The sequence below is a fragment of the Scyliorhinus torazame genome, chromosome 15 (assembly GCF_047496885.1).
Source record: "Scyliorhinus torazame isolate Kashiwa2021f chromosome 15, sScyTor2.1, whole genome shotgun sequence".
Taxonomy (NCBI): Eukaryota; Metazoa; Chordata; class Chondrichthyes; order Carcharhiniformes; family Scyliorhinidae; genus Scyliorhinus; species Scyliorhinus torazame.
Window position 1 is genome coordinate 115,413,084 of NC_092721.1, and position 27,304 is coordinate 115,440,387.

The 27,304-nt window shown below is 51.7% G+C and overlaps 1 protein-coding gene across 1 annotated transcript in view; it reads right to left on the reverse strand.

Moving 5' to 3' along the window:
• aff3 (AF4/FMR2 family, member 3) overlaps positions 1-27,304 on the reverse strand; it is a 299,761-nt gene that overhangs the window by 218,126 nt on the left and 54,331 nt on the right. The window contains exon 2 of the mRNA XM_072476594.1: positions 534-582. Coding sequence (XP_072332695.1) covers positions 534-582 — 49 coding nt within the window. The remainder of the gene's footprint in view (positions 1-533; positions 583-27,304) is intronic.

Below are 27,304 nucleotides of genomic sequence, written 5' to 3' on the forward strand. Positions count from 1 at the left end.
TAGTTCTGGCATTACCCGGGGCCACTGGAAGCAGAATTCGCAGCATTTTGGATGAATTGTATCATCCTGCCAGATCCAACTCTTCTGGTGAAATCCATGAAAGGGGAGTGGTTTGCGGACACAAGAAGTGCCTGTCCCACTTTTAGTGGAATTTTAGAATAGCAAGATAAATGGTTGACTTTACCAAATCCTGCCACAACTTCCCCCCCGCCACCACCCCCACCCCCAGCCAGGAGATTCCATTCATTTTGTGTTTTTGATACTGAGTAATACAAATAAAACTGTAAACAGCTTTTATTATTTTATGTGATGTTGTTACTTTGTGCCTGAATGTTTGTGTGGCATGCTAAATTGATTTTGCAGCATTGCTCATGGTGAGGCTGTAGATGCATTGTTTTATAATGATGAGAGTTATATTATGTAATGTACAATGCATTACTGTTGAATATTTAAGTTTTGTTTTTATGGTTTGTTATGGGAACATGACTCCCTGAATGATAAGCCAATTTTTGTTCTTAGACAGCTAATCTTACCTGTTCATTTTCTTCATCACTGCTGATTTTAAGATCGTTTTCTAGCATTCTGTGGATAAAACAAAACAGAAAAATCAGGAACTTAAAAACTGCTAAACACTTTTATCACTGACCAGGAAACTAAGTGACAACAGAATGTCAAAAATATTTTGAGAGGATTGCCTGTAGTGACTCTGGACTGGGAGAATTTTCAGAACAAAGTAAATTAACGTTCAGACAAAGAATATATAATAAATTCTGTTTTGGATGTGCTCTATTATTCACTATTGTTTCAAGAATTAATTAGCTATTTGGATGAAAGAATATTACGTTAATATTTGTTCACTTCATTACAACTCTTGAAACAATCTTAAGAAAGATGGCAAAATATGGGCAGTTAGTATAAATATTTATGAATACACTAAATGTAACCAATCTTTTGCAGATCCTGATTGTAAATCAACTCCTTATTTAAACCACTCATTCTTAGAAGAAAAACTTTTTAACTAGACAGTGCGGCTCTTAATGCTGCAATTTAAATAATAATAGAGAACCATAAAGAGCTTCATAAGTGAGCTCCACCATACTTTATCCACCAGGGTTATTCAAGTGCACTCAATATGCTTGGAAGCACAGGCTACCCCTTTGCAATTCCTAGTCAATTAAACTGCACGGTTATATCCCACGGTCAATACATTCTATGAAACACATTCTTTATCTGAACGCAGAAATATATCTATAAGTTTTTGGGACCCCCTTTGCTGATTTCTGTTTTGTTGGAAGGACAAATTATACAAACAAATTCTGAAAAGGGAATTACCTAAGCGATGTATGATCGGTTCCCCAATCGCATGGCTTTTTTATCAGTGTCTGACTCTACTAAACTGTGTGGTCCACTGAGTAAATATACGAAGACATGCATCAGAAAACCAAATGCTATAAACAGCCTATTTCATGGCTGGCTCCAAATGACAGCAATATAGGACTAAATAGAAAACAATCATTATCAAAATATTCAATTGGATTTTTCAACAGAAAAAATCATACTTGACAACTCAATGCAATAATTAATTATTAGTGAAAATGCCACAGTTTGAATCTGTTAGTTCTGTCCCAAACCCCGGTGTTCAATTTGAACCTGACACTTTGCCATTTAAAAAGAAATTCTGCCCCAGAACACCAAATTTTGCGACAGCTGATTTTAGAAAGATAAAGAGCAGGCAAATTGAGGTGAGGTGGAAGGAAAATTAAAAGAAATGAGATTGCAAATGTGCAGAATAGATTTTTCTATTATAAAAGGAAACATTTTGTAAATGGATAAATAAAGAAGTAGAAAGTTAGATACAAATTAAGATTGAAGGCTATCCTTAGTTTCACGATTACTGTCTCTGTGCTGCATTTACATCCTTAAGGTATTCCCAACGACTAGGAGTTCAATTGGGTTTTAAAAAAGCCTGGAATCATGAAAGTTGAATTTAGGAAATAAGTTTAGGAGCAGGCATGATAGATGACGATCTCAGATTACTTCCCCAGGATTCCACTAGAATAGGGAAGGACTATGGGATCAAGACAAGGTGCCATGAGAATGCCGCTTTAAGAAATGGTTAGCTGCTCATGTTACTGCAGTGATGTCAGAGTGTGGGTGGAGCTGAGCTCTGGTTCTGCTTTTTAGTTTCACTTTGAGAAAAGCTTGGGTGTGTCTCTGTCTTTTTGTTTTTCAGTGTGTTGCAGCTGAAGTCAGCCAAAGCAGCTGTATTGTTGAGCTCTCTGCCATGAAGGACTATCTCTGAATCATTTGGCGAATTCAGAATTATAGATGTTTTCAGTATTGAATGTAAACTCTGATGTGCTTCTGTTTAAAGGTTTGTTAAGTATTTTGGATGTAAAAGGACAGCATACAGGTTACTTAGTGTTGTATTCTTTGGGAGTTATATTTGAATTAATGATTGCTAAGATATTCACTGTTTGTTTTAAAAAGGTTAATTTGAGTTCATAGAATAAACATTGTTTTGCTTTAAAAAATAACTTTTCCATTTCTGAAGTACCACACTTGTAGAGTGGGCCGTGTGCTCCCCCATACCATAATCTATTAAAAGTTGTGGGTCAGGTGAACTCCATGATACACTTTGGGGTTCTCTAAAACCTGACCCATAACAAAGGCTATTGGTGTTCTGTCAGAATTAGGGATTCCACTTTGTTGGGCACTGGCACAAGTTCTGAGGCAAATGGAAACAATTTGGCAAGGATGGGTTAAATAAACAGGGAGAGTGTTAAATGTACCAACAAAACAGTTAAATAGAGAAGTGATGTAACATTTAAACCAGGAAAGATGGGGACCTGACAAAATAACAGAGAAATAGGTGATGATAATAAATGGCGCAGAAATTGAAGAGGGTCCATATTAATGAAATGAGAAATTACAATAAAAGGTTCAGAGTCTGATAAGGAAAGCTAAAAGGGAGTATAAGAAAAATGTTCTAATATGATCAAAAAGATCAGTAATTTTTTTAATAAGTATTTAATAAAACTTAACGTTAAAGGTGAAGTGGTATTCCTGAGAGAATAGAACTGTCATTTTGGGAATGGTGATCAAAAAATAGCAGAACTATTTAATATTCCCTTTGCTTCAGTCTTAACCAAAGAGAATGACAGCTTTTGTTCACCATTCGTCATATTTACTTCTATTGCTTGGCGATAATTTTTGTCTGATTCTGCATATTGAATTTTTCTACATTAAAGACATGATATAAATGCAAGTTCTTCTTGTTGTTGCTCAAGGTCAGAGGCAAAAAATATACAGTGGCCTTCTTTAAAAGAGGTTGTGGGACAACGCAGAATTTCTACCAAAACTAAGGATGTACTACTGTCCCTGCCCTTAGCCCTATTATCATAGCCATTTTATGAGCAGACACCTATGCAGTTTAGGGCACTGAAGAGACTTTCGGCTTAATTCGGCTTAATCTTATTCATTTTGACATGAATCAATCCTGGGCTTAGCTTACACTGGTCTACCACCCTGAACCAATTTTTAGGCATATGTCTTACGTTCAAATCAAAATCATCGATATATATGGAGGGAACACAAGTGAACCTATCACTAACTCCTTAAATATACCATTTCTAATTCTTTTATATCCCTTAAGCTTTTGTTTCCTGTCGTTCCACCAAATTCATATCCATACTCGTAAGTTTCCTTTTAGACCATATGACAAAATTATTACAAGTCTCTTGTGAGATACAACGGGCGACAATGGGCGGAATTCTCCAATCTCCGACACTGAAATCGCATTTGGCGATCGGCTGGAGAATCCCCGTTTACGCCAGAATCGGGGGCGGCGCCGTTTTTGGAATGCTCCACCCCCCTCAAAAACGGCGCCGCATGCCTTTTGGACGTCACCTGAAGCCCTCCCCCGATGCTCCGCCTCCAACGGGCCGAGTCCCCGATGGCATCGCTCGCATGTGTTCACACCGTTCGGGGACCTCGCACCGCCACAGTCGGGTGGGAGGGGGGGGCTGGGGGGGACTGGTGGGGGGTGGTCCGGGGGTGGCGAGGCTGGTTACATGGGGGCAGTTTTTGGCAGGCTGGGTCCGCACGCGGCCGGTGCCGTGTTGCACGGCACGGCCGCCATTGGCCACCACCGTGCGCATGCACGGCCACGGACCCAGCCATTCTGCAGCCGTATCCGCAGGTAAAGCTGGGGGCTTTACGCTGCGCGGCTGCTAGACCCCACCGGATGCAGGATCGGTGCGGGGGCGGCACGACTTTCTGGTCCTAAGATCAGACCGATCATGCGGACATAGTCGCATGATCGGAGAATCAAGCCCCTTATTTAACATATTCTAACAGTCCATTGTATTGACTACATTTCCTTTATCTATCTAAACATGGGGCGGGATTTTCCGACCCCCCCCGCCGGGTCAGAGAATCAACGGGGGGCGGCGTGAATCCCGTCCCCGCCGGCCGCCCAATTCTCCAGCACCGGAGATTCGGCGGGGGCGGGAATCGCGCCCGCCGGTCGGCGGGACCCCCCCAGCGATTCTCCGGCCCACGATGGGCCGAAGTCCCGCTGCTGTAATGCCGGTCCCGCCGGCGTGAATTAAACCACCTCCCTTACCGGCAGGACCAGGCGGGCGAGCGGGCTCCGGGGTCCTGGGGGGGGGCACGGGCCGATCTGGCCCCAGGGGGTGCCCCCACGGTGGCCTGGCCCGCAATCGGGGCCCACCGATCCATGGGCCTGTGCCGTGGGGGCACTCTTTCCACTCCGCGTCGGCCGTAGCCTCCGTGATGGCCGACGCGGAGGTGCCCGTCTCCACGCATGCGCGGGGATGACGTCAGCAGCCGCTGACGCTCCCGTTCATGCGCGGACTTCCGCCGGCTGGCGGAGCCCCTTCGGCCCCGGCTGGCATGGCGCCAAAGGCCTTCCACGCCAGCCGGCGGGACGGCAACCACTCCGGCGCGGGCCTAGCCCCTAAAGGTGAGTGCTTGGCCCCTAAAGGTGTGGAGAAATCCGCATCTTTGGGGCGGCCCAATGCCGGAGTGGTTCACACCACTCCATCCCGCCGGGACCCCCCGCTTCCGCCGGCTAGGGGAGAATCCCGGCATGGTTTTTCAAACATGATTTTTGTGTAACAAATTCATGATTAATCCATGCATTTCAGAATACTCATTAACTTTATCTCAGATTATGGATTCTGAAGTCCCAATTTTAACCTGAGTCATGAGGCAAGCAAGGGACCATGAAAATGAGTCTACAGTTCTTCCAACTCAGATGCATGAGACCTGGTACATTAGACACCTGGGGCGAAATTCTCCATTATCGGCGGAAAGTCCGCCGATCGGCGCAAAAAACGGCGCAAATCCCACTTGCGTCACGTCATAAAAATGGGCCGATAGTCTGCGGCCCGAAATGGGCTAGCAGCGACGTAACGGGATCCGCGCTTGCGCAGTGGTTCACGCCGTGCAGCGTCATACGCGCTGCACGGCGTGACGGCTCATAAGGCCGCGCAGCTCCCCCCCACCCGACCGGAACAGCCGACCGCAACACCCGACTTGATGGCTGGCCGTCGCTCAGCCCCGAGGTTCGAGTCACGCGATGTGGAGGCGCTCCTGGACGAGGTGGAGCAGAGGAGGGACGCCCTGTATCCCGGGCACGGCCGCAGAGTTGCCCCACGCCACAGCTGGCGTCTGTGGAGGGAGGTGGCAGAGGCCGTCACCGCTGTGGCCCTAACACCACGGACAGGCACCCAGTGCCACAAGAAGGTGAACGACCTCGTCAGAGCAGGCAGGGTGAGCCTCCCCCATATCCCCCATATCCCCCCTCCCCCAAATCCCCCCTCCCCCATATCCCCCCCTCCCCATATCCCCCCCTCCCCCATATCCCCCCCTCCCCCATATCCCCCCTCCCCCATATCCCCCCCTCCCCCATATCCCCCTCCCCCATATCCCCCATATCCCCCCTCCCCCATATCCCCCCCTCCCCCATATCCCCCCCTCCCCCATATCCCCCATATCCCCCCCTCCCCCATATCCCCCATATCCCCCCCTCCCCCATATCCCCAAGTGAATCCAGCCCTAACCTTAACCTCTGCAATGCACGCGCAACCGATGGCGTGCATTCATATACCTGCCTAACACTGTTGCCTTTTACCCCTGCCACCACCCCCCCCCCCCCCCCCCTCAGGAGAAGCGCGCACACAACAATAGGGAGCATGTGAGGACTGGAGGAGGGCCCGCTGATGAGAGGCCACTGACCGTACACGAGGAAAGGGCCCTGGAACTGGCTGGCGGACCTGAGGACCGGGAGGTTGCTGATGCAGAGGTCGGGGCCCCACGAGCAAGTGAGCCACCAACAGCCCGTCCCCATATCCCCCCTCCCCTATATCCCCCTCCCCCGTATCACCTGATCACTGCCTGATGTCTAACCATGCATGCTTCATTGTGTATCGCAGGACCAAACGTCCAGGCACCCATCCCCGCAGATGCAGACCGCCCGCAGGATGCCCCTCGGAGACCACAGGAGACGGAGAGACCCGCACCCTCCAGCATGCGACGCCCGCAGGATGCCCCTCGGAGACCACGGGAGACGGAGAGACCCGGACCCTCCAGCATGCGACGCCCGCAGGATGCCCCTCGCACACCACGGGAGACGGAGAGACCTGGAGCAACAGGGAGACGACACCCCCGTCACGTGCGGGAGCGACCACCCAGCGATGAGGGGGGCAGCCACAGGCCCCCGTCACATCCGAGCCAGGACACCACTACCCAGGACACCACTATCCAGGACACCCCTACCCGGGACACCACCACCCAGGACACCCCTACCCGGGACACCACTACCCGGGACAGCACTACCCGGGACAGCACTACCCGGGACAGCACTACCCGGGACAGCACTACCCGGGACAGCACTACCCAGGACACCCCTACCCGGGAAGACGAAATACCGGACAGTGACTCAGAGTGGATGGGTGGAGACGAACCCCCACCCCAAAGTGCCATGGACTCAGAGTGGGACGAAGAGCACGACACAACGCCACTGCTGTCACCAACACCCTCCACCATCGCAGAAACACTCACCACGGTTGGGCACTTTAGTGATGAGGCGTCTGGTACACTCACTGGTGCGCACAACACAGCCGTCCCGGTACAGCAGGTGGAGGTAGGAGCAGCAGAGGGACCGGGCGGTCGGAGGGCAGCCCAGGCCAAGCGAACATCTGCCGCCCAGATGGATCCCGGGTTCCTGCAGTTACCACACCCACACATAGATCCGATGCAACCACCGACACGGAGACGAGCGAATAGGGTGACGGGTGGCTTGCGGCGGCTGCGGTCGCAGGTGGAGGAGTCCACCCGCGTCCAGGAGCTGGGAGTGGTCCCGGTCATGCGTGCCACCCAGGCTGACACCGCACGGGTGGCGTCCGCGGTGGAGGCAATGGGTGCGACGGTGTCAGACATGGGGAACGGTTTGCGAGGCCTGGGGCCTTCCGTGCAGGCGGCGTCTGTGGCCCAGGAAATGGCTGCCCACTCACAGGAGGCCATGAGCCAGTGCCAGCGCCAGATGGCAGAGGCGCTCAACGCCATAGCCCAGTCTCAGCACGCCATAGCCCAGTCTCAGCAGGCCATGGCCCAGTCTCAGCAGGCCATGGCCCAGTCTCAGCAGGCCATGGCCCAGTCTCAGCAGGCCATAGCCCAGTCTCTGCAGGCCATGGCCCAGTCTCTGCAGGCCATGGCCCAGTCTCAGCAGGCCATCGCTGAGGGCATCGGCGCCAGTGGCCATGTGCGAGCTGGCGTCGCACTGTCGCAGACAGGGTTCGACAACCCCCTGGGCTCCATGGCTGCAAACCTGCAGACCCCTGTCGATACCAGCACGGGCCTCCAGGACTGGCAGCGCCAGATGTCGGGGGCGCGTCGGATGGCCAGTCCGTTCGCATCCCCCACCCATGTAGAGGCCTGGGGGCCATCGGGCACCCCGAGGGAGGAGGAGGTGGTGTGGTCCGTCCCGGCTCCCTCTGTAGGGGAGGTCCCGGTACACCGTGACACCTCGGACTCCCCCCCTTCCGTCCCAGGTGCATCGGGTGGGCAACGGGCAGGACAGGCTGGCAGCTCGCCATCCCAGTCGCCCGGGCCGCAGCCTGGCCCATCTAGGCCAGGACGCCCCAGGAAACGGCCGCCAAAGGGATCCAGTGTCAGAGGGCAGGAATCACAGGAGTCCACCTCCAGTTCTGCTGTACCGTCTGGGGAACCACGTAGACGTAGTCAAAGGGCCCGTAAGGCCAAACAATTAGACACTGAGTAAGTTGGCACGGGTGCAGGGCACAGATGAGTTTTAGGCGCTAGGGCACGTGCATGAACTCCTTTGGTTATTAAAGTCAATGTTACACCTACCGAAGCTGCCTTTGTGCTCTGTCCAAAGTGTGCGGGGGTGTCATGTACGTTGAGCGCAAGTGTGTGTGTGAGGGGTGGTCTTACCTCAGCCCCAGGTGAGTCTGCCCCCTTCCCCCTGGGCCGCCATCAACATCCCCCGGGCAGAGGACGGGACCGTGCGCTGCAGTGTCACAGCCGCATGCAGGGATGGTCCGGGTGGATGGTGGTACTGTGGCCATGGGTCAGACATAGTCCAACGATGTAGAGCCAGGAGCTCATCGGAGGCGGGTTGTCATCATTCTCCATGGCCTGCGATAGACACGCGTCCACCCGCAACTGGGTGAGCCCGGCCCGTTGTGCCGCCGGTGGATCGGCAATTGGGGGTGGGGGGGTGGTGTGCATGCGGGTGGGGTGTGTGGGGTTGGGGAGGGGGGTGAGGGTGCTGGGTGGGTGGATGGGTGGGGGGTGTGGGTGGTCGGCTGTTGTCATGGTGTGCGGTCTGTGGCCATACTACCCGATTCCCACGCCCATCTAGTCAGTGAAGCGGGCATCTATCAGTCTGTCCCGTGCCCGCTGGGCCAGCCGGTAACGGTGGACAGCCACCCGTCTGTGTCTACCCCGTCTGCCCTGACCATTGCCCCCATCCCCCTCATCTGGGGAGGACTGGGCCTCTTCCTGCTGCTCCTCCACTCCGCCCTCCTCTGCCTGCGGCACATCGCCCCTCTGCTGGGCTATGTTGTGCAGGACGCAGCACACCACAATGATGCGGCCGACCCTATCTGACCGATACTGGAGGGCGCCCCCAGAGAGGTCCAGGCACTTGAAACGCATCTTCAGCACGCCAAAGCACCTCTCGATCACTCCCCTTGTCGCTACATGGGCATCATTGTAGCGGTTCTCCGCCTCATTGCGTGGCCTCCGTATAGGCGTCATCAGCCACGATCGCAATGGGTAGCCCCTGTCGCCCAGCAACCAGCCCCTCAGCCGGGGATGGCGTCCCTCGTACATGCCGGGGATGGATGACCGCGACAACACGAATGAGTCGTGTACACTGCCTGGGTGACGGGCGCAGACGTGCAGGATCATCATGCGGTGGTCGCAGACCACCTGTACGTTCATTGAATAGGTCCCCTTCCTATTAGTGAACACGGCCCTGTTCTCTGCAGGTGGCCGCACGGCGACGTGCATCCCATCGATCGCGCCCTGGACCATGGGGAACCCGGCAACGGCAGAGAAGCCCACGGCCCGGGCATCTTGGCTGGCCCGGTCCACGGGGAAGCGGATGTAGCGGTGCGCCATGGCATAAAGGGCATCTGTCACTGCCCGGATGCACCGATGTCTGCGATATGCCGGACAGGTCCCCACTCGGTGCCTGGAATGACCCCGTTGCATAAAAGTTCAGGGCCACCGTAACCTTGACGGACACGGGGAGAGGGTGTCCCCCGCCAGTGCCACGCGGTGACAGGTGTGCCAGCAGGTGGCAGATGTGTGCCACGGTTTCCCGGCTCATCCGGAGTCTCCTCCTGCATTCCCGGTCCGTGAGGTCCTGGTATGACTGCCGGGGCCGGTACACACGGGGCGCCCTCGGGTGCCTCCGTTGCCGTGGGGCCGCGACGTCCTCCTCCCCCTCCTCGTCCTGTCGGTCAGGTGTCCCTCCAGCCTGGGCGGCTGCCGCCTGCCCCTCTGCGGCAGCATGCGCCGCCTCTCTGGCACGCTCCTCCTCCTCCTCCTCCTCCTCCTCCTCATCCAGGGCAACATAGACATGAGCGGCTGCCACCACGGCGGCCAACATCGCTGGATGGTCTGAAAACATGACGGCCTGGTGGGGGGGAGGGGAACGACGACATGTCATCATTGCCCATATCCCCTCCTCCCCCCAGCCAGGTGGCATGGACCGCATGGGTCCAACTGTTGGAGGCTGGCACCTGGCCAGGTGGACCAACTCATTTGCCCTCCCATCACCCACCCCGGCACGGACCCCAACCCCCAACCTCCACCCAGGCACTGACCCCCCCCCCCCCCCAACCTCCACCCCGGCACGGACCCCCTCCCCAACCCCCAACCTCCACCCCGGCACGGACCCCCCCCCCCCCCAACCTCCACCCCGGCACGGACCCCCTCCCCAACCTCCACCCTAGCACGGACCCCCCCCCAACCCCCAACCTCCACCCCGGCACGGACCCCCCCCCCAACCTCCACCCCGGCACGGACCCCCCCTCCCCAACCTCCACCCCGGCACGGACCCCCTCCCCAACCTCCACCCCAGCACGGACCCCAGCACGGACCCCCCCCCAACCCCCAACCTCCACCCCGGCACGGACCCCCCCCCCCCCAACCTCCACCCCGGCATGGAGCCCCCCCAACCCCCAACCTCCACCCCGGCACGGACCCCCCCCCCCCAACCTCCACCCCGGCACGGACCCTCCCCAACCCCCAACCTCCACCCCGGCACGGACCCCCCCCCAACCCCCAACCTCCACCCCGGCACGGACCCCAACCCCCAACCTCCACCCCAGCACGGACCCCCCCCCAACCCCCAACCTCCACCCCGGCACGGACCCCCCCCCCAACCTCCACCCCGGCACGGACCCCCCCCCCAACCTCCACCCCGGCACGGACCCCCCCCCAACCTCCACCCCGGCACGGACCCCCTCCCCAACCTCCACCCCGGCACGGACCCCCTCCCCAACCTCCACCCCAGCACGGACCCTCCCCCAACCCCCAACCTCCACCCCGGCACGGACCCCCCCCCCAACCTCCACCCCGGCACGGACCCCCCCCAACCCCCAACCTCCACCCCGGCACGGACCCCCCCCCCAACCTCCACCCCGGCACGGACCCCCCCCCCAACCCCCAACCTCCACCCCGGCACGGACCCCCCCCCCAACCTCCACCCCGGCACGGACCCCCCCCCCAACCTCCACCCCGGCACGGACCCCCTCCCGGCACTCCCCCGGAGCCCAGCCTATTCTAACCACCCCCCCTCCCCCCCCCCCCCCCCGCCGCACACACACACACACAAGCCGAGACACACCTCTCCTCACGCAATCAGTCTGCGGCCACGCCATTTCCTGCCCACAGCCAACCCCCCAGGCCGTCACTCACCTCCTCGCTGGTCGGCGTGAGCCTGGAGCACCGGGTCACGCCGATGAAAAGGAGGTTTGATTCACGTCGACGTGAACGGTCATCATGTCGACGGGACTTCGGCCCATCCGGAAGGGAGAATATCGGCAGGCCGAAAATCGGCTGCCTTGCGCAGACCCGTGACATTCTCCGCGGCAGCGGCGCCATTAACGCCCCGCCGACTTTTCTCCCTTCGGAGACTTCGGCGGGGGCGGGGGCGGGATTCACGGCGGCCAACGGCCATTCTCCGACCCGGCGTGGGGTCGGAGAATGACGCCCCTGGACTCAACTACTGACCAAACCTGGCACAAATTACATGAGATCAGTAAACGGGGATGGGATGAGCATAGCAGAAGGCTGCTGCTGTGGATTCATGCGAATGATCCCTGGCAGTCAAATAAACAGATTCAAAGAGACCTGACCATATCATGGTCAGATGAAGAGATAAACCTGGAACAAAGGAGGTCCAAAATTTAATCTTAGGGTCCAAAGTAACATTCCTGTTCTTCCTGGCCCACAAAGAAACTAAATATTTTTTACTTACCTTGTCATCCTGGAGCCTTCTCATGCCACCTTCCCTAGGCACTGATAGCCAGTATGTGAGTTGTCTGGTCCAGGATTAAAATAATGTATTTTGCAAACTTCCCAAAATGCACTTGTATGGTTCAAGGTGAGAGGTCACATGTAACTTGGTTAGTTGCTGCGATTTTAGCACTTAGCTTTCATTGAGGGTGGGAGATTAAAATCTGAGTTTAGGGCGTGATCTACCAGCCACATCCTGATGTGTTAAGTAAGTTGGTTCAACGTTGACTGCAACTGGATGCAGTGAAACTAGAAACAGGCTTCTGACACAGGAGATGGTCCAACACTGTTTTATTGAACTTCCTGATTGCTGTACATAGTCTGCTGTGAGTTTACACTCTATCAATCTAACTGATAACCTCCTACTGGCTTGACCAGACTAACACTCTACCTCATGGTGATAGTGCTCACTGGCTTGTGCACTCTTACTATCTCAGTAGCTGTGTCCTGTAGAGAGAGGGAGAGTCTTAATGCCCTGTGTGCTTTATAGTGGTGGTGTCCTGTCTGGTGATTGGTTGTTATGTGTTGTGTGTGTTCATTGGTTATCCTGTGTATCAATCACTGCCTGTCTGCATCTCATTATATACATGAGCGGATATTATGACACATCCCACCAGAATGAGGGCGCGACGGGGCCAGTAGATGCTGGGTGAGGCCTCTTCCGGGATTTACCCGGCTAGCCATGTCTCACGAGATCTCCGGACGTGCGGGGGCCCGTGTCTGCAGCAAAAGCTGTGAGATCTACTCCTGGGCCCTGCTAGCCCTCTGCAAGCCTGGGAATTCGTGTCCTTTTGATCCAAGTTTTTCTGGCGTAAAACTCTACCAAATTGACACCGGCGTGGGGGACATAATCCCAATAATGGAGAATCCAGCCCAAGGTGTTCAGGAAATAGGAATGGAAGACAAGGGGGAAGAATGATGGTATGTATTAACGAGGGCCGGAAGAGTGAGGTTGTACCAGAGAGGTCAGGAAAAAATCTATTTGACTAGAGTTAAGGGAGATTAAAGGTACTATTACAATCCTTGGTTTAGTCAAAAGCCACCAAAGTCGGGGAGTGATGTAAAGGAACAAATTTGCAAGGAAATTACAGAGATGTGCAAGAATTATAGAGTATTGTAACGAGGACATTTAATTATCCAAATACAAGGTGGGATAGTCGTTATGTAAAGGACAGAGAGGGCATAAGTTCAGGAAATGTTTCGACAGCAGTATGTTTCCGGTCCAAAAAGAAAGGAGGCATTGCTAGACCTGGGGCTGGATTCTCCGTTTCAGGGACTATGTCCCCACGCTGCTGTGCAAACTGTGGCCTTTTACGCCAGAAAAACTGATGCCAGTAAGGGCACATATTCAGAGCCCTGCAGCGGGCTAGCAGGGACCCGCCGTGAAACTCGCAGCTCCAGCTGCAGATACGGGCTCCCGCACTTCCGGGTCAGAGGTCACGCATGCACATGGCGGCAGCCTCCAGCGGCCACGCCTTGCTCCATGGCGGACTCAGAACGCTGAGCTGGATCGTGTCAATAATGCCCCCGATCGGCCGCATGCCCTACCCGGACCGCCCATCCAAAAGTAACCCCTGAGGACCCCCCTGCCTTCCGATTGGCCCGCCCCCGACCATGCCAACCGCGGACTGAGTTAGATGTTAGATCCATGCTGTCGGGACTTTGGCCGGTCAGGGACGGAGAATAGCGTGGTGGGCCTCTGGCAATGGCCGCAGGTATGGGACACGCAACGAGTGCGCCGCTTTCCAGGGGTCGGAGAATCGAGGAACCGCCGCCGGTCCTGATTCCATGCACGGAAATGGATTCTCCGCCCAGGCGCCGGATGCGATTTCGCCGTCGGAATGCAGAGAATCCAGCCCCTGGTTCTTGGAAAAGAGGTGGGCAAATGGATTAAGTGTCAGTAGGAGAAAATTATGGGACAGTGATCATTATATCCTAAGGTTTAGGCTGACTATGAAAAAAAGAGAAAGAACAATCCAGTGTAAGAATAATTAACTGGCAGAAAGCCAACTTCAAAAGGGTAAGAATGGATCTGGGCCAAATAAACTGGAGTCAAAAGATGATATGAAAAATGATAGCTGAACAATGGGCTATCCTCAAAGAAAAAATAGTTTGGGTATTGTCAAGGTCGACTTCCGAGAAGGGGAAAGGTAAGACCAACCAACAAATCCAGAGCTCCCAGGATAATAAAAGAGACTGAGACTAAGATGAAGAAGACGTATGTTTGTGACAGATGTCAGGTAGATAATGTAATGGACAACCAGAGGAGAAGTGCAAAAGCAGATAATAGAAGCAAAGAGCGAGGATGAAAAGAGATTGGCAGCTAACATACAAGGTAATGAGCAGGAGTCTCCATTGGTGAGATCCTCCCTTTCGCTGGCAGTGCACTCACGCCCGCGGAATTCCCAACAGCGTGGGGTGCCCACAATGGGAAACCCCATTGGCCAGCTGCCGGGTCAGTGGATCCCACTGCCGATGGGAGTGCCCCGCACCAGAAAATGGGTGCGGAGGGGCGGAGAATCCCACCCAATCTCTTTCTTCTATCAGCATACAAATAACAATAGGGTGGCAAAAGATGAAGTCGGGCTGATTAAGAACCAAGTGGGATATTTATGCATAGAGGCAGGGTATTAAATGAATTCTTTGATCTGTCTTTACCAAGGATGAAGACGCTACTCAGCCATGGTGAACAAGGAGGCAATTCATACAACAGAATATTATTATTATTAGAAAGGTTTAAAATTGATAACCGGGAGATATTGGAATCCTGTCTCTATTTAGATTTGATATGGCACCAGGACAAGATGGAATGCATCCAAGGATACTGAAGAGAATGGGAGTGGAAATTGCAGAGGCATTAGCCTTAATTGCAGTAATGAGTACCAGGGAGGAAGGGCCCTCGAATCATTGATATGATTTGAAAGTATCTACCAGAAGGTTTAATTTAGAGGGTTACGTCACAGCCAGAAAGCTCAAAGACGTAGTGCTAGGGTCAAGGATGTGTCACAGCGGCTACAGGACATTCTGGAAGGGGAGGGGGACCAGCCAGTGGTTGTGATACACATTGGTACAAATCACATCGGTAAAAAATGGGATGAGTTCCTCAAAGCAGAATATAGGGAGTTAGGAACTAAGTTGAAAAGTAGGACCTCAAAGGTAGTGATCTCAAGGTTACTATACCAGTGCCATGTGCTAGTCAGGGCAGAGAAAGCAGGGTATAATAGATGAATACATGACTGAAGAGATGGTGCAAGGTGGAGGGTTTCCAATTCCTGGGATATTGGGACCAGTTCTTGGGGAGGTGGGACCAGTACAAACTGGACAGGTTACACCTGGGCAGTATAGGGGCTTATGTCTTTGGGGGAGTATTTGCTGGAGTGGCTGGGGAGGGTTTAAACTAAAGTGGTAGGAGGATGGAAACCTATGCAAAGAGTCAGAGGAGGGGGAAACACAGATAAGAACAAAAGACAGAAATGGGAATAAGAAAAGTGATAGGCAGAGAAAGAATCAAACAGGACCACAGTGAAAAATAATGGCAACGGGACATGGAAACGGCATTAAACATGTGATAAAGGAACATCTATAATTATGGGTGTCTTTAATCTGCATTTGATTGGGCAAATCAAATTAGTGACAAGACCATAGAGGAGAAATTCCTGGAGTGTGTATGGGATGGTTTTCTGGACCAATATGTTGAGGAACCAACTAGAGGACAGGCCATCCTAGACTGGGTATTGTGTAATGAGAAAGGAATATTTGGCAATCTAGTTATGCAAGGCCCCTTTGGGATGAGTGACCAGAATATGATAGAATTCTTCATCAAGATGGGGAGGGACGGTACTGATTCTGAGACTCGGGTCCTGAATCTAAAGAAAGAAAACTAATGATGGTATGAGATGCAAGTTGGATACAATGGATTGGGGAACATTACTTAAAGGAATGACAGTGGATAGGCAATGGCAAACATTCAAGGAGTGCATGGGTGAACTGTTCATTCCTGTCTGGTGCAAAAATAAAATGCGAAAGGTGGTCAAACCATGGCAACATGGGAAATTAGAGATGGTATTAGATTGAAGGAAGAGGCATACAAATTGTCCAGAAAAGAAAGCAGACCTGGGGATCAGGAGCAGTTTAGAAATCAGCAAAGGAGGACAAAGGTATTAATTAAAAATGGGGAAAATAGAGGAGGAAAGTAAGCTTGCGGAACATAAAAACTGACTGTAAAAGCTTCTATAGGTATGTGAAGAGAAAAAGATCGGTGAAGACAAATGTAGGTTCCTTCCAGCCAGAAACAGGGGAATGTATAATGGTGAACAAAGAAATGACTGACCAGCAAACACATAAAGGAGGAAACAATAACGTACCAGAAATTTTGGCGAACCCAGGGTTTAGAGAACAAAGAACAAAGAAAAGTACAGCACAGGAACAGGCCCTTCGGCCCTCCAAGCCTGTGCCGACCATGCTGTCTAAACTAAAACATTCTACACTTCCTTGGTCCATATCCCTCTATTCCCATCCTATTCATGTATTTGTCAAGATGCCCCTTAAATGTCACGACCATCCCTGCTTCCACCACCTCTTCCGGCAGCGAGTTCTAAGCACCCAGTACCCTCTGTGTAAAAAACTTGCCTCGTACATCTACTCTAAACCTTGCCCCTCTCATCTTAAACCTATGCCCCCTAGTAATTGACCCCTCTACTCTGGGAAAAAGCCCCTGACTATCCACTCTGTCTATGCCCCTCATAATTTTGTAGACCTCTATCAGGTCGCCCCTCAACCTCCGTCGTTCCAGTGAGAACAAACCGAGTTTATTCAACCGCTCCTCATAGCTAATGCCCTCCATACCAGGCAACATCCTGATAAATCTCTTCTGCGCCCTCTCTAAAGCCTCCACATCCAGAGAGTGGCAAGCCTGTGGAATTCGCTACCACAAAAAGCAATTTTGGCCAAAATACTGTTTTGAGAAGGAGTTCAGGTAAATGAATAGTCACTTTGACAAATTTTGGTTAAGGAAAGCCAGCAATAATTTGTTAAGAGATCATGGGCTGGATTCTACCAAAATGAGACTATGTCCCCACGCCAGCGTAAAAAGGGTGGGGTTTTACTCCCGAAATTCCTAGAAAAAAGTTGACCTAATTCAATACCCTGCAGGGAGCGAGCAGGGACCCAGAGTGAATCTCGCAGCTTTAGCTGCAGATATGGGCCCCCGCACTTCCGGTTCGGATTTTGCGCAGGCGCATGGTAGCAGCCTCCATGGCGGACTTGGACCATGGAGCCACACCGGAAAAACAGACCCACCGGTCGGCCGCCCGCCTGAGCTTCAACCCTCGCACAGTTAATCCCCGACGGCCTATAAGGCCCCCCCTGGTCTCCGATTCGCCCGCCTCAACCAGGGTGGCCATGGACTGAGCCCGCAGCTGCTACGCCAGCATCCCGACCGGCAGTAGGTGGATAGTTCCACGCCGTCGGGAACTCGGCCGGTCGGGAGCGGAAGATTGCTGGGTGGGCCTCTGGCAATGGCCACACGGCGGCGCGGCGTACTCCGTGGTTATGCTGATTTTCGGGGCCCGGTGAAAGTGGATTCTCCGCCCCCGCTCCGGCCGCGATTACGGCGCTGGGTTGCGGACAATCCAGCCCCATGTTTAATTAACTTTCATACGTTTTTTGAAGAGGTAACAGAGAAGGTTGATGAAGGCAATACACTTGATGTGATGTATCCAAAAGGCATTTGATACAGCGCCATCCAACAGACCTGTGAGCAAAGTTCTCGCTCATGGAATAAAAGGAAAAGTAGCAACATGGATATGAAATAACTGAATATTAGGAAACAGAGAGCATAGGTTAATGGAAGTTTTTTGGGCTGCAAGAATGATTGTAGTGGAGTTCCCCAGAGATCAGGGTTGGGATCTTTGCTTTACATATTTTATATATGATCTAGGCCTTTAGGCCTTCAAGCACAGGGCACAATTTCAAAATTTACAGATGATACAAAACGAGGAACATTGTGAACTTTGAGGAGGCGAGTGTAGAACTTCAAAAGGACAGGAACAAGTTGGTAGAATAGGCAGACAAGTGACAGATGAAGTTCAATGTGGAGAAATATGAAGTGATTCTTTTTGGTAGGAAGAACATACAGAGACAGTCGGCGGTTCTCTGACCCGGCGGGGGGTCGGAGAATCCCGCCCTACTTCTTTATGCAAACACTCCTGGTGCAAATCATGCTTTCTGCACAATCTTACAACTAATCTAAAATATTGGGGTTTCGGTCCAGTATCCTAGCCACTGTTGGGGGCCTGGTCTGAGATTGTAATAGCATTGAGTACAAGGGCAAGCAGGCTATGTTTTTTTAAATTTTAGCGAGAAGGCATTGGAGAGAGTTCAAAAAGGATTCCTGGGAATGATTCCAGAGATGAGGAACTTCAGTTATGAAGATAGATTGGAGTAGTTGAAACTTTTTTCTTTGAGAAGAGAAGACGGAGACATGATTTGGTAGAGTTATTCAAAAGCAGGAGGTGTCTGAAAAGAGTAGAAAGGGAGAAACTTCCCACTTGTCAAAGTATCCAGAACGAGAGGGCACAGATTTAAAATAATTTGTGACAGAAGTAAAAGCGACATGAGAAAACACTTTTTCATGCAGAGTGTAGTTAAGATCTGGAATACACTGCCTGAGGGTATGATGCGAGGCAGTTTCAATAGAGGCATTCAAAAAGGAATTGATTGGCACGAGGTGAATTGCTCATTTGGAGAGTCATTCAGACACGGTGGGTGAACGACCTCCTTCTGCGCTGTAACAATTCTGTGATTCTGTGAATATTTGAGTGAGAAGTGAAGAAAATGCTGTACTGCCTCGCCCTGAAAGCAAGTTCACAATGTAAAAGATATTGGCCTGAATTTTCAGGATGGCAATTGCTCGGTGCCGGTCAGCTTGAGAGTCGACGAGGAATGGATGCCGGCTGACTTCAACAGGCCTGTTGCCATTTCAAGCTTAACTGATCATTGATTGGCAGCAGGCGGGACTTTCGTCCACACATGGACGGAAGCCCCGCCTTGGAAAGCCAATCAGATATGCCGACTGTTCTCCAGCGCCAACCCCCTCCCCCTCCCAGGCACAGTGCTGTAGTGGCTAGAAGCGGTACTGTGATGCTGTGCATGAGACTAAGTCTGGGGACAGCACTTCATTAAGCACCAGGGGTCCCGGGGAGGGGAGGCTAGGGATGCCCTGGGAGGGGGGAGTTTTTAGTGTTGGGAGGTAGTGGGGGAGAAGAGGGAGGGCTGGAGCCCCCCAATCCCAGAACGCCTGACAGGAGGGCCCTGCCAGTCTTCAAATTGAGGCCTCGCCTTCCTATCCGAGATTGAGGATGAGAAATTGAGTTTGGGCGGGAAAAGCCCCATAAGTGGCCATTATGTGATCACTTAAGGGCCTTAATTTTGTCTTAGGAAGGCCCTGTCTGCCACACCATAAAATCAAGTCTGGGTCATTGTAAATTAACCTATGGAATATCTAAACTTTTGTGTTCTTTGCGAGGATGGAAGCATACACAAAGTTGGGGATGAAGACCTACGATGTGTGTTGGATTTATAAGCACGAGGTCCATAAGCGGGCATGAGGGGGGAGCTCTGTAACCCCTGAGTATCATACATGAATGCATTAATATGCACTATTGCATATTACTACTCAAGTACAGTGACATGTTTCACAAAACATTGAACAAAAAATAGCCTCGTTCAACAATATCAGATTTAATCTCAAATAAATGGAATAAATCTCACCTCTGTGTCAGAAGAATTTGGGTTCAAACCTGAATCTAGAGACTTAAGCGCATAATTCATGCTGACACGTCTGTGCAGTACTAATGGATTGCATTGCCAGAAATATTGGCCCAATTGTTTGGTCTTTGGATGTTTGTGGGTTATTGTGTGCAAATTGGTTGCTATGTGATATTAGTGACTACATTGTAAAATCACTTCACTGTTGTAAAGTGTTTTGAGATATCCTGGGTTTAAAAGTGCATGGTCTTTTTTTTTAAACACTAGTATGAGAAAGTGTTTCTTTGCAAGCACAAATCTGGCCAGACTAGATATTGGCCGGAACCCCATACGGGACAGAGGCATTGTCCAGGCACGGACCACCATTGCCGCGGCCTGCAAGGCAGCCATCTTGCTGCGCACCCCACTGACCACCCAGCCATTCACTGGCGGAAGTATTCTCTGGCCCTTCCAGCAGCACACCCCTAACCAAGGGGTTTGCCGGCAGATTGGAGTGGCTTCAGTGGGAAATCCCATTGACAGCGTTGGGATCAGCTAATCCCGCCAGTACCAACGAAGGGCGCGGCGGTCCCCGCCACCTAGAAACTAGGAGGCTGGAGAATCCCGCCCATTGTTTGATTTTATTCACTGTTATGATCTTTGTAGACTGATCATGTTAAAAAAGAAAACCAAACTTCCAGTTAATGCCTGGAAAGATGAAAGAACAAGATTTCATATTTGAATACTTTTACGATAAAGATTAATAGCATTAATTACTAAACACTGGGAGGGACTGTCTGTTGGCTGACAGCGAAATTGCGAAACACGATTGGGTGGAGAATCAGTTCAGACGGCAAAATCACAACAGGCGACGATTTGACGACAAATCGCAATTCTCTGTCACCTCGACAGCGGTGTCAATGCACTCCAGAATGCACGTACAGTAGAAGCCATTTGCATGTCATTAGCGGATTGACCCAGTATTCTCCTGGGCCTCCGCGATTCTCTGCCTCCGATGGGCCGAGTTCATGATGGTGCGGTTCACTTGTGCTTTTAATAATCGTGAAACTGGCGTTGTAGCTGATGAGAGAGAGAGGAGGTAGGATACAGAGCTGCGCAACTGTGGGCTGCCGGACTGGTCACTGGCCAGGCTGGCTGGGTTGGGGGGGGCCCTGCCAGGCCGGGGGGGTGACTGGGAAATGGGCCGTGTGGCCGGGGTGACCCTATATGGGACAGGGGCAGTGTCCACGCACGGGCCACCTTGCTGTACGCCCCACTGATCACCCACCTTGGCCCCTGGTTCTGCAAACTGGCACTAGCCGTATGGGTGCACCCACCCCCGTACCCCACCCTCCGCCATACCCCCAACCACCCAGCCACCACCCGCCGGTGGGGCATCAGGCGGCCCACCCAAGGGCAACGCCCACTACAGGCCCTACAGGTTGCGTCGGATAGGGGCCGTGGAGTGTTACACTGGCAAGGGCATCCCTGGCATCAGGGACAGGCGCCAGGGTCAAAAGCCCCCACAGTGCCTGGCAATGATGGGGCCAGGCATGAAGAGATGGGGGGGGCATGCAGGGGCAGAGCCTGCAGTGCCAACCGGGGCCACCGTGTAGGTTGTTGGACCTGGTTGGGCATGGGTGTATTCACCATGCTAACATGCCGGTCTTTCAATGGACAATGGATATTGGAATACAATCAGCAATGGTGGCTTTCCTGCTAGTCACTGCAGCCCTGGGGGATGCCCTGCGGCTGTACGATCTGGAGCTGCTTGAGGAGGAGGAAGCTGCAGCAGCGGAGCGTACCGCAGAGCAACAGGATGTTAGTTGCCCAACAGGCTGAGGAAAAGGAAGTGCCAAGGAGGTGCTGCACGAGGCCTCATGTGTACTGGCAGCGCCTGTCAATCGAGGATCATCCAGACCGGGCATGCCATCGGAGACTCCAGCTTAGCAGGGAGACAGTGTGACATATCTGCCAGATCATGGCACACCTAGAGGACATCCACTCCCGGTGGCCGTCAAGGTTACGGTGGCCTTGAACTTTTATGCGCCATGGGGACCTGTCCGGAATCTCACAAGCCTCATGCACAGGTGCATCCGCGCCATTATGGAGGCCCTATATGCCCAGATGGCTCAATACATCCATTTCAATGTGGACCGAGCCCACCAGGATGTGCAGGCTGTGGGTTTCGCTGCCATTGATGGGATGCCTCGGGACAGGAGCGATCAACGGGATACATGTTTCCCTACGAGCACCACCAGATGACAGGTCGGTCTACACCAACGGAAGGGGGGTCCACTCGATGAACATGCAGCTGATAAGTGACCATCAGTTGCGCATCATACATGTCTGTGCCCGATATTCAGGCAGTGTGAACGGTGCCTTCGTTCTGGCACACTCGACAATCCCTGACATGTTCACGATACTTCCTCTCGACTGGAGGGGGGCTGGCTCTGGGCGACGGGTTACCCACTGTGGTCGTAGTTGATGACACCTATCCGGAGGCCGCAGACCGATGCCGAGATCCACTATAACGACGCCCATGCAATGACCAGGAGTATGATCGAGCGGTGCTTTGGCCGACTGAAGATGCGATTCAGGTGACTGGACCGGAGTATGACGCTGAGAGGTTTTCCCGCATCGTGGCGGCTGCTGCGTCCTCCAGAACATCGCGCAGCAGAGGGACGACGTGCTGGAGGAGAAGGATGAACACCAGGCTTCGTCCGACGAGAAGGATGCGGGGGAGGGTAGGATGGGCAGGACATGGGTCCCAGGCAGGCACGCGAGGCCGCACAACGTGTGCGCCAGGGCCAATGCACATGGGACGCTCTGATCGCTTCCGGGTTCTTCAACTGTGGGGGGTGGGAACTGGCCAGGGGCACGACCACCGCATCGTGGGTCGGGTCCATGGGATGGAGGATGGTGACAGCCGCTCTGCGATGAGCTCTGGTGCTCCGTTTCATATGACGGGGTCTGGCTCCTGCCCATGGTAGCACTTTCCACCGTCCACCTGGGTGATCCCTGCATGCAAGGTGGCCATTGCATCTCACGTTGGATCCCTGGGGTGACGGTGGTGCGGACGGATGGCAAGGGGGTTAGGATAGGGAGCCTGGGCCTCAAACAACGTCTGCCCATTCCTCCCCCCAGCCTCTACAGCTCTCTGCAGCAAAGAATTTCACAGATTCACTACCATCGAGAGAGAAGACATTTCTCCCCAACTCATTCTTAAATGGGTGACGCCTTACACTCTGATTATGCTCTCTGGTCCTAGACTCTCCCAAAAGAGAAAACATCCTCTCAGCATCTACCCTGTCAAGTCCCCTGAGAATCCTATGTGTCTCTCATTCTTCTAAACTCCAATGAGTACAGACCCAACCTACTCAACCTCACCTCATAAGAAAATCTTTCCATACCTGGGATCAACCTCGTGAACCTTCTTTGGACTGCCTCCAATGTCAGTATATATTTTTTTAAATAAGGGGACTAAAACTGTTCACAATATTCCAGGTGTGGTTTAACCAATGCCTTGTTTAGTTTTAGCAGGATTTCCCTATTTTTATACTCCATATGAAATAAAGGTCAACATTTCATTTGCCTTCCCAAATGCCTGCGGAATTTGCATGCTAGCTTTTTGTGATTTATGCATGAGGATCCCCAAATCCCTCTGTGCTGCCATTTTTGCAGTCTTTCTCCATTTAAATAATATTCAGCTCCTTTATTATTCCTACCAACGTGCATAACTTCACATTTTCCTACATCATATTCCACCTGCCATGTTTGTGCCCACTCACTTAATCTGTCTATATCCCTATCTAGACGCTTTGTGTTATCCTCACCACTTGCCTTCCCACCTATTTTTGCGTCATCTGCAAACTTGGCAATAGTGCATTCACTGCCCTCATCAAAGTTATAAAAAAAGTCATTAATATCTTGTGAATAATTGTGGCACCAGCACGGATCCTTGTGACACTCCACTAGTTACAGGTTGCCATCCTGAAAATGCTCCTCTTATCTCAACTCTCTGCCTTCTATCAGTTAGCCAAACCTCTGTCCATGCTAATAGTCTAACCTCAACACCAGTGGATCTTATCTTAATGAGTAGTCTTTTGTGCGGTACCTTATCGAACGCTTTTTGGAAATCCAAGTATATTACATCTACTGGTTCCCCTTCATCTACCTTGCTCGTTATCACCTCAAAATGTAGGTACAGTGGTTAGCACTGCTGCCTCACGGTGCCAAGGACCCAGGTTCGATTCTGACCTCGGGTGACTGCGTGGAGTTTGCACATTCTCCCCGTATCTGCGTGGGTTTCCTCTGGGTGCTCCAGTTTCCCCTCACGGTCCAAAGATGAGCAGGTTACGTGGCTTGGTCATGCTAAATTGTGCCTTAGTGTCCAAAGGTTGGGTGGGATTATGGGGGATAGGGCGGGGGATCGGGCCTAGGTACGGTGCTCTTTCAGAGGATTGGTGCAGACTGGGCTGAATGGCCTCCTTCTGCACTGAAGGGATTCCATGAAAGAATTCTCATAAATGTGTCAGCATGATTTCCCCTTCATGAAGCCATGCTGACTCTGCTTGATTATATTATGCACTTCTAAATGCTCTGCTATTACATCTTTTATAATGATACTCAGCTTTCTGATTTAGCTGGTTGAATTGTCTATGATTGGGAGCACCAGCTCAGATAAAATTAATTGTTTTTACAACACATTACATGTTCCATATCTAAGGTTTTAGCACAGAGTGCTTCTTCGCGCTGAATGCAATGAAATGCTCACTGTTTGGATTATCACTCAGAATTTTTTGTTTTGGTCCATTACACCTGTCTTTATGCCCATCATAGATGTGCTCCATCTGTTGAAAAGTTCACTGCCCTACTCCAATGCACACCTAATTTATCCAATGCTGTTTTTACACTATTAGAAATATCCTCCCCTGGAGTAGCATCATTCATCAGCATAAATTCCACAAATTCCTCTATCACATTAATATTTTCATCAGCTAACTGTGCTCCATCACACGTGTCTGTGTTTACAACAATTGGTATTGAAAAGGCTGTAAAGTTTTTCACCTTTTTCTGGAGCTGATTTGTCAAGTTTTCTGATCATTCACAAATTCTGTTGACAACTGGAAAGACATTTCTTGGAAAGATTAATATTTTGAAAACACTGTTGATTATCTGGACATAATGGGCGGGATTCTCCTGAATCCCCTGATGGCCCAACGCCGGCGTAAAAAAATGGCGCGAACCACTCCGGCGTCGGGTCAACCGGAGGTTGCGGAATCCTGCACACCTCCGGCGGCGGGGGGGTTGGCGCCTGAGGGGTTGACACCATGTCAACCGGCACCGAAGGGCTGGTGCAAGTTAGCGTATGTGCAGAACCACCGGCGTGGTTCTGCGCATGCGCAGACTGGCCGGCGTATACTGCCGCATGCGCAGGGGGGGTGTCTTCTCCGCGCCGGCCATGGCGGAGTCCTACAGAGGCCGACGCAGAAGGAAGGAGTGCCCCCACGGCACAGGCCCTCCCGCAGATCGGTGGGCCCCGATTGTGGGCCAGGCCACTGTGGGGGACCCCCCTGGGGCCGGATCCCCCCGTGCCGCCCCGAGGACCGCACCAGCTGGCCTACCAGCCAGGTCCCGCCGTATGAGACCATGTCCATTTCACGCATGCGGGACTGGCCAGAAACCGACGGCCGCTCGGCCCATCGGTGCCCGGAGAATTGCCGGGAGGGTCACTGCCAACGACCCCCGACCGGCACAGCATGATTCCCCTCCCCTGCCCGAAAACCGGCGCCGGACAATATGGCAGCCGGCGTCAGAGCGGCGGGGCGGGATTCACGCCGCCCCCCAGGGTTTCTCCGACCCGGCGGGGTGTCGGAGAATCCCGTCCACAATGTTTGCAGCTATCATCATGCATTTATTTACAAACCCTCAGTCAGAAAACCGCTTTGCAAATGCTGCAATTTCTTGAGCGATTACAAAACTTGCTTTTACTGTTAATGTAAATTATATTATGCACATTTGTAAGCGCACATTGTTCTTTTTTTCTACAACTGTTCCAATTCTGCCAACTTGTCGTCTTGAGGCTTGCCTGTGTACATGCCATACAGCATGATTCATAGTGTCTTTTAATGTTGAATTCTTTGGCAACAATTTGCAAACAAATTAAGCATAATGGCTTTTCACTTGCTTCTGTAAAAAAGTATGAGTGTTTTCATTAGTTTAAAAATGCACAACATTCTTTATCTACTTTTCTGTTTATGGACATGGTTTTTTAAAATAAATTCAGTTTACCCAATTATTTTTTTCTCCAATTAAGGGGCAATTTAGTGTGGGCAATCCACCGAACCTGCACATCTTTGTGTTGTGGGGGTGAAACCCACGCAGACATGGGGAGAATGTGCAAACTCCACAGACAGTGACCCAGGGCCGGGATTTGAACCTGGGTCCTCAACGCCGCAATCCCAATGCTAACCACTTAATAGACATGGTTAAGTATATTTTTATATTCCAAGTAATTCTGTAGCTATCTACATATGCACAAATGCACTTACTGAATGGTTTTCTAGTTAGAATCGATGTAGACCTAAATTGCATGCCCAAGAGAAATCGATGGCTTTGGTTTATAATTCATCGTATTAAAATGGCAGCGAGACTGCATATGTACCTGTGCGGATAATGCAAACAATTGCTTTTCTGAATTAAACAAGGATTTAAACATAATATAGAAAAAATACGGACTGCACAATTCACATTATTTGCTAATTTAAGAAGAAATTGCGACAGTGCATTTTTAACATGAAAATCTAACGTGAATTTAGAAATGTTTGGCGGGCAGCATGGAAACATTACGCAGGCTGGCTCGGCTGCATGTTTGGCACCCCAGCTTTAAAGCACAAAACCGAACATTCCCCTTTCCTTTTTAACAGATTGAAAATTCACTTCACAGATATACATCACGCTGTCCTTTAGGTAGACATTTAAATCTCCCGGAACCAGACTAAGTTGATTTATAGCAGCTGATGGTTTATTTCTATTCCACAGCGTCTGTTGCCTATACCACCTCTCCCTATCCCAAATCATGGCAGACTAACCTTGTCTGTGAATTTTCAGGTATATCTTAGACCCTTCCCCTCTCAAAGCCCTTCTCCATGGCAACATGAATCACAAGAGACCTTTATCCAGGTAGAAATGCTGATTTGCTTTCCTTGAGACCCCAACTCTTTTTCATCTTGGAAATAAATGGATTGTTTAAAACACAACTGTTTACAACCCAACATTCGCAACACTTTTCGGGGACTTTGGACATTCGTTTTACAACGGCGTCAATGGGCCCCCAGGATCAGTGATCCTGCGCCCTTCAGGGGACAGCACGGCATGGGAGCGACTCACGCAGCTTCAGCTGCTGGTACAGGTGTTAAACGGGCACCGCGACTCTGCGCATGCACACTGCGACCGTTGCGAATACGCGCATGGG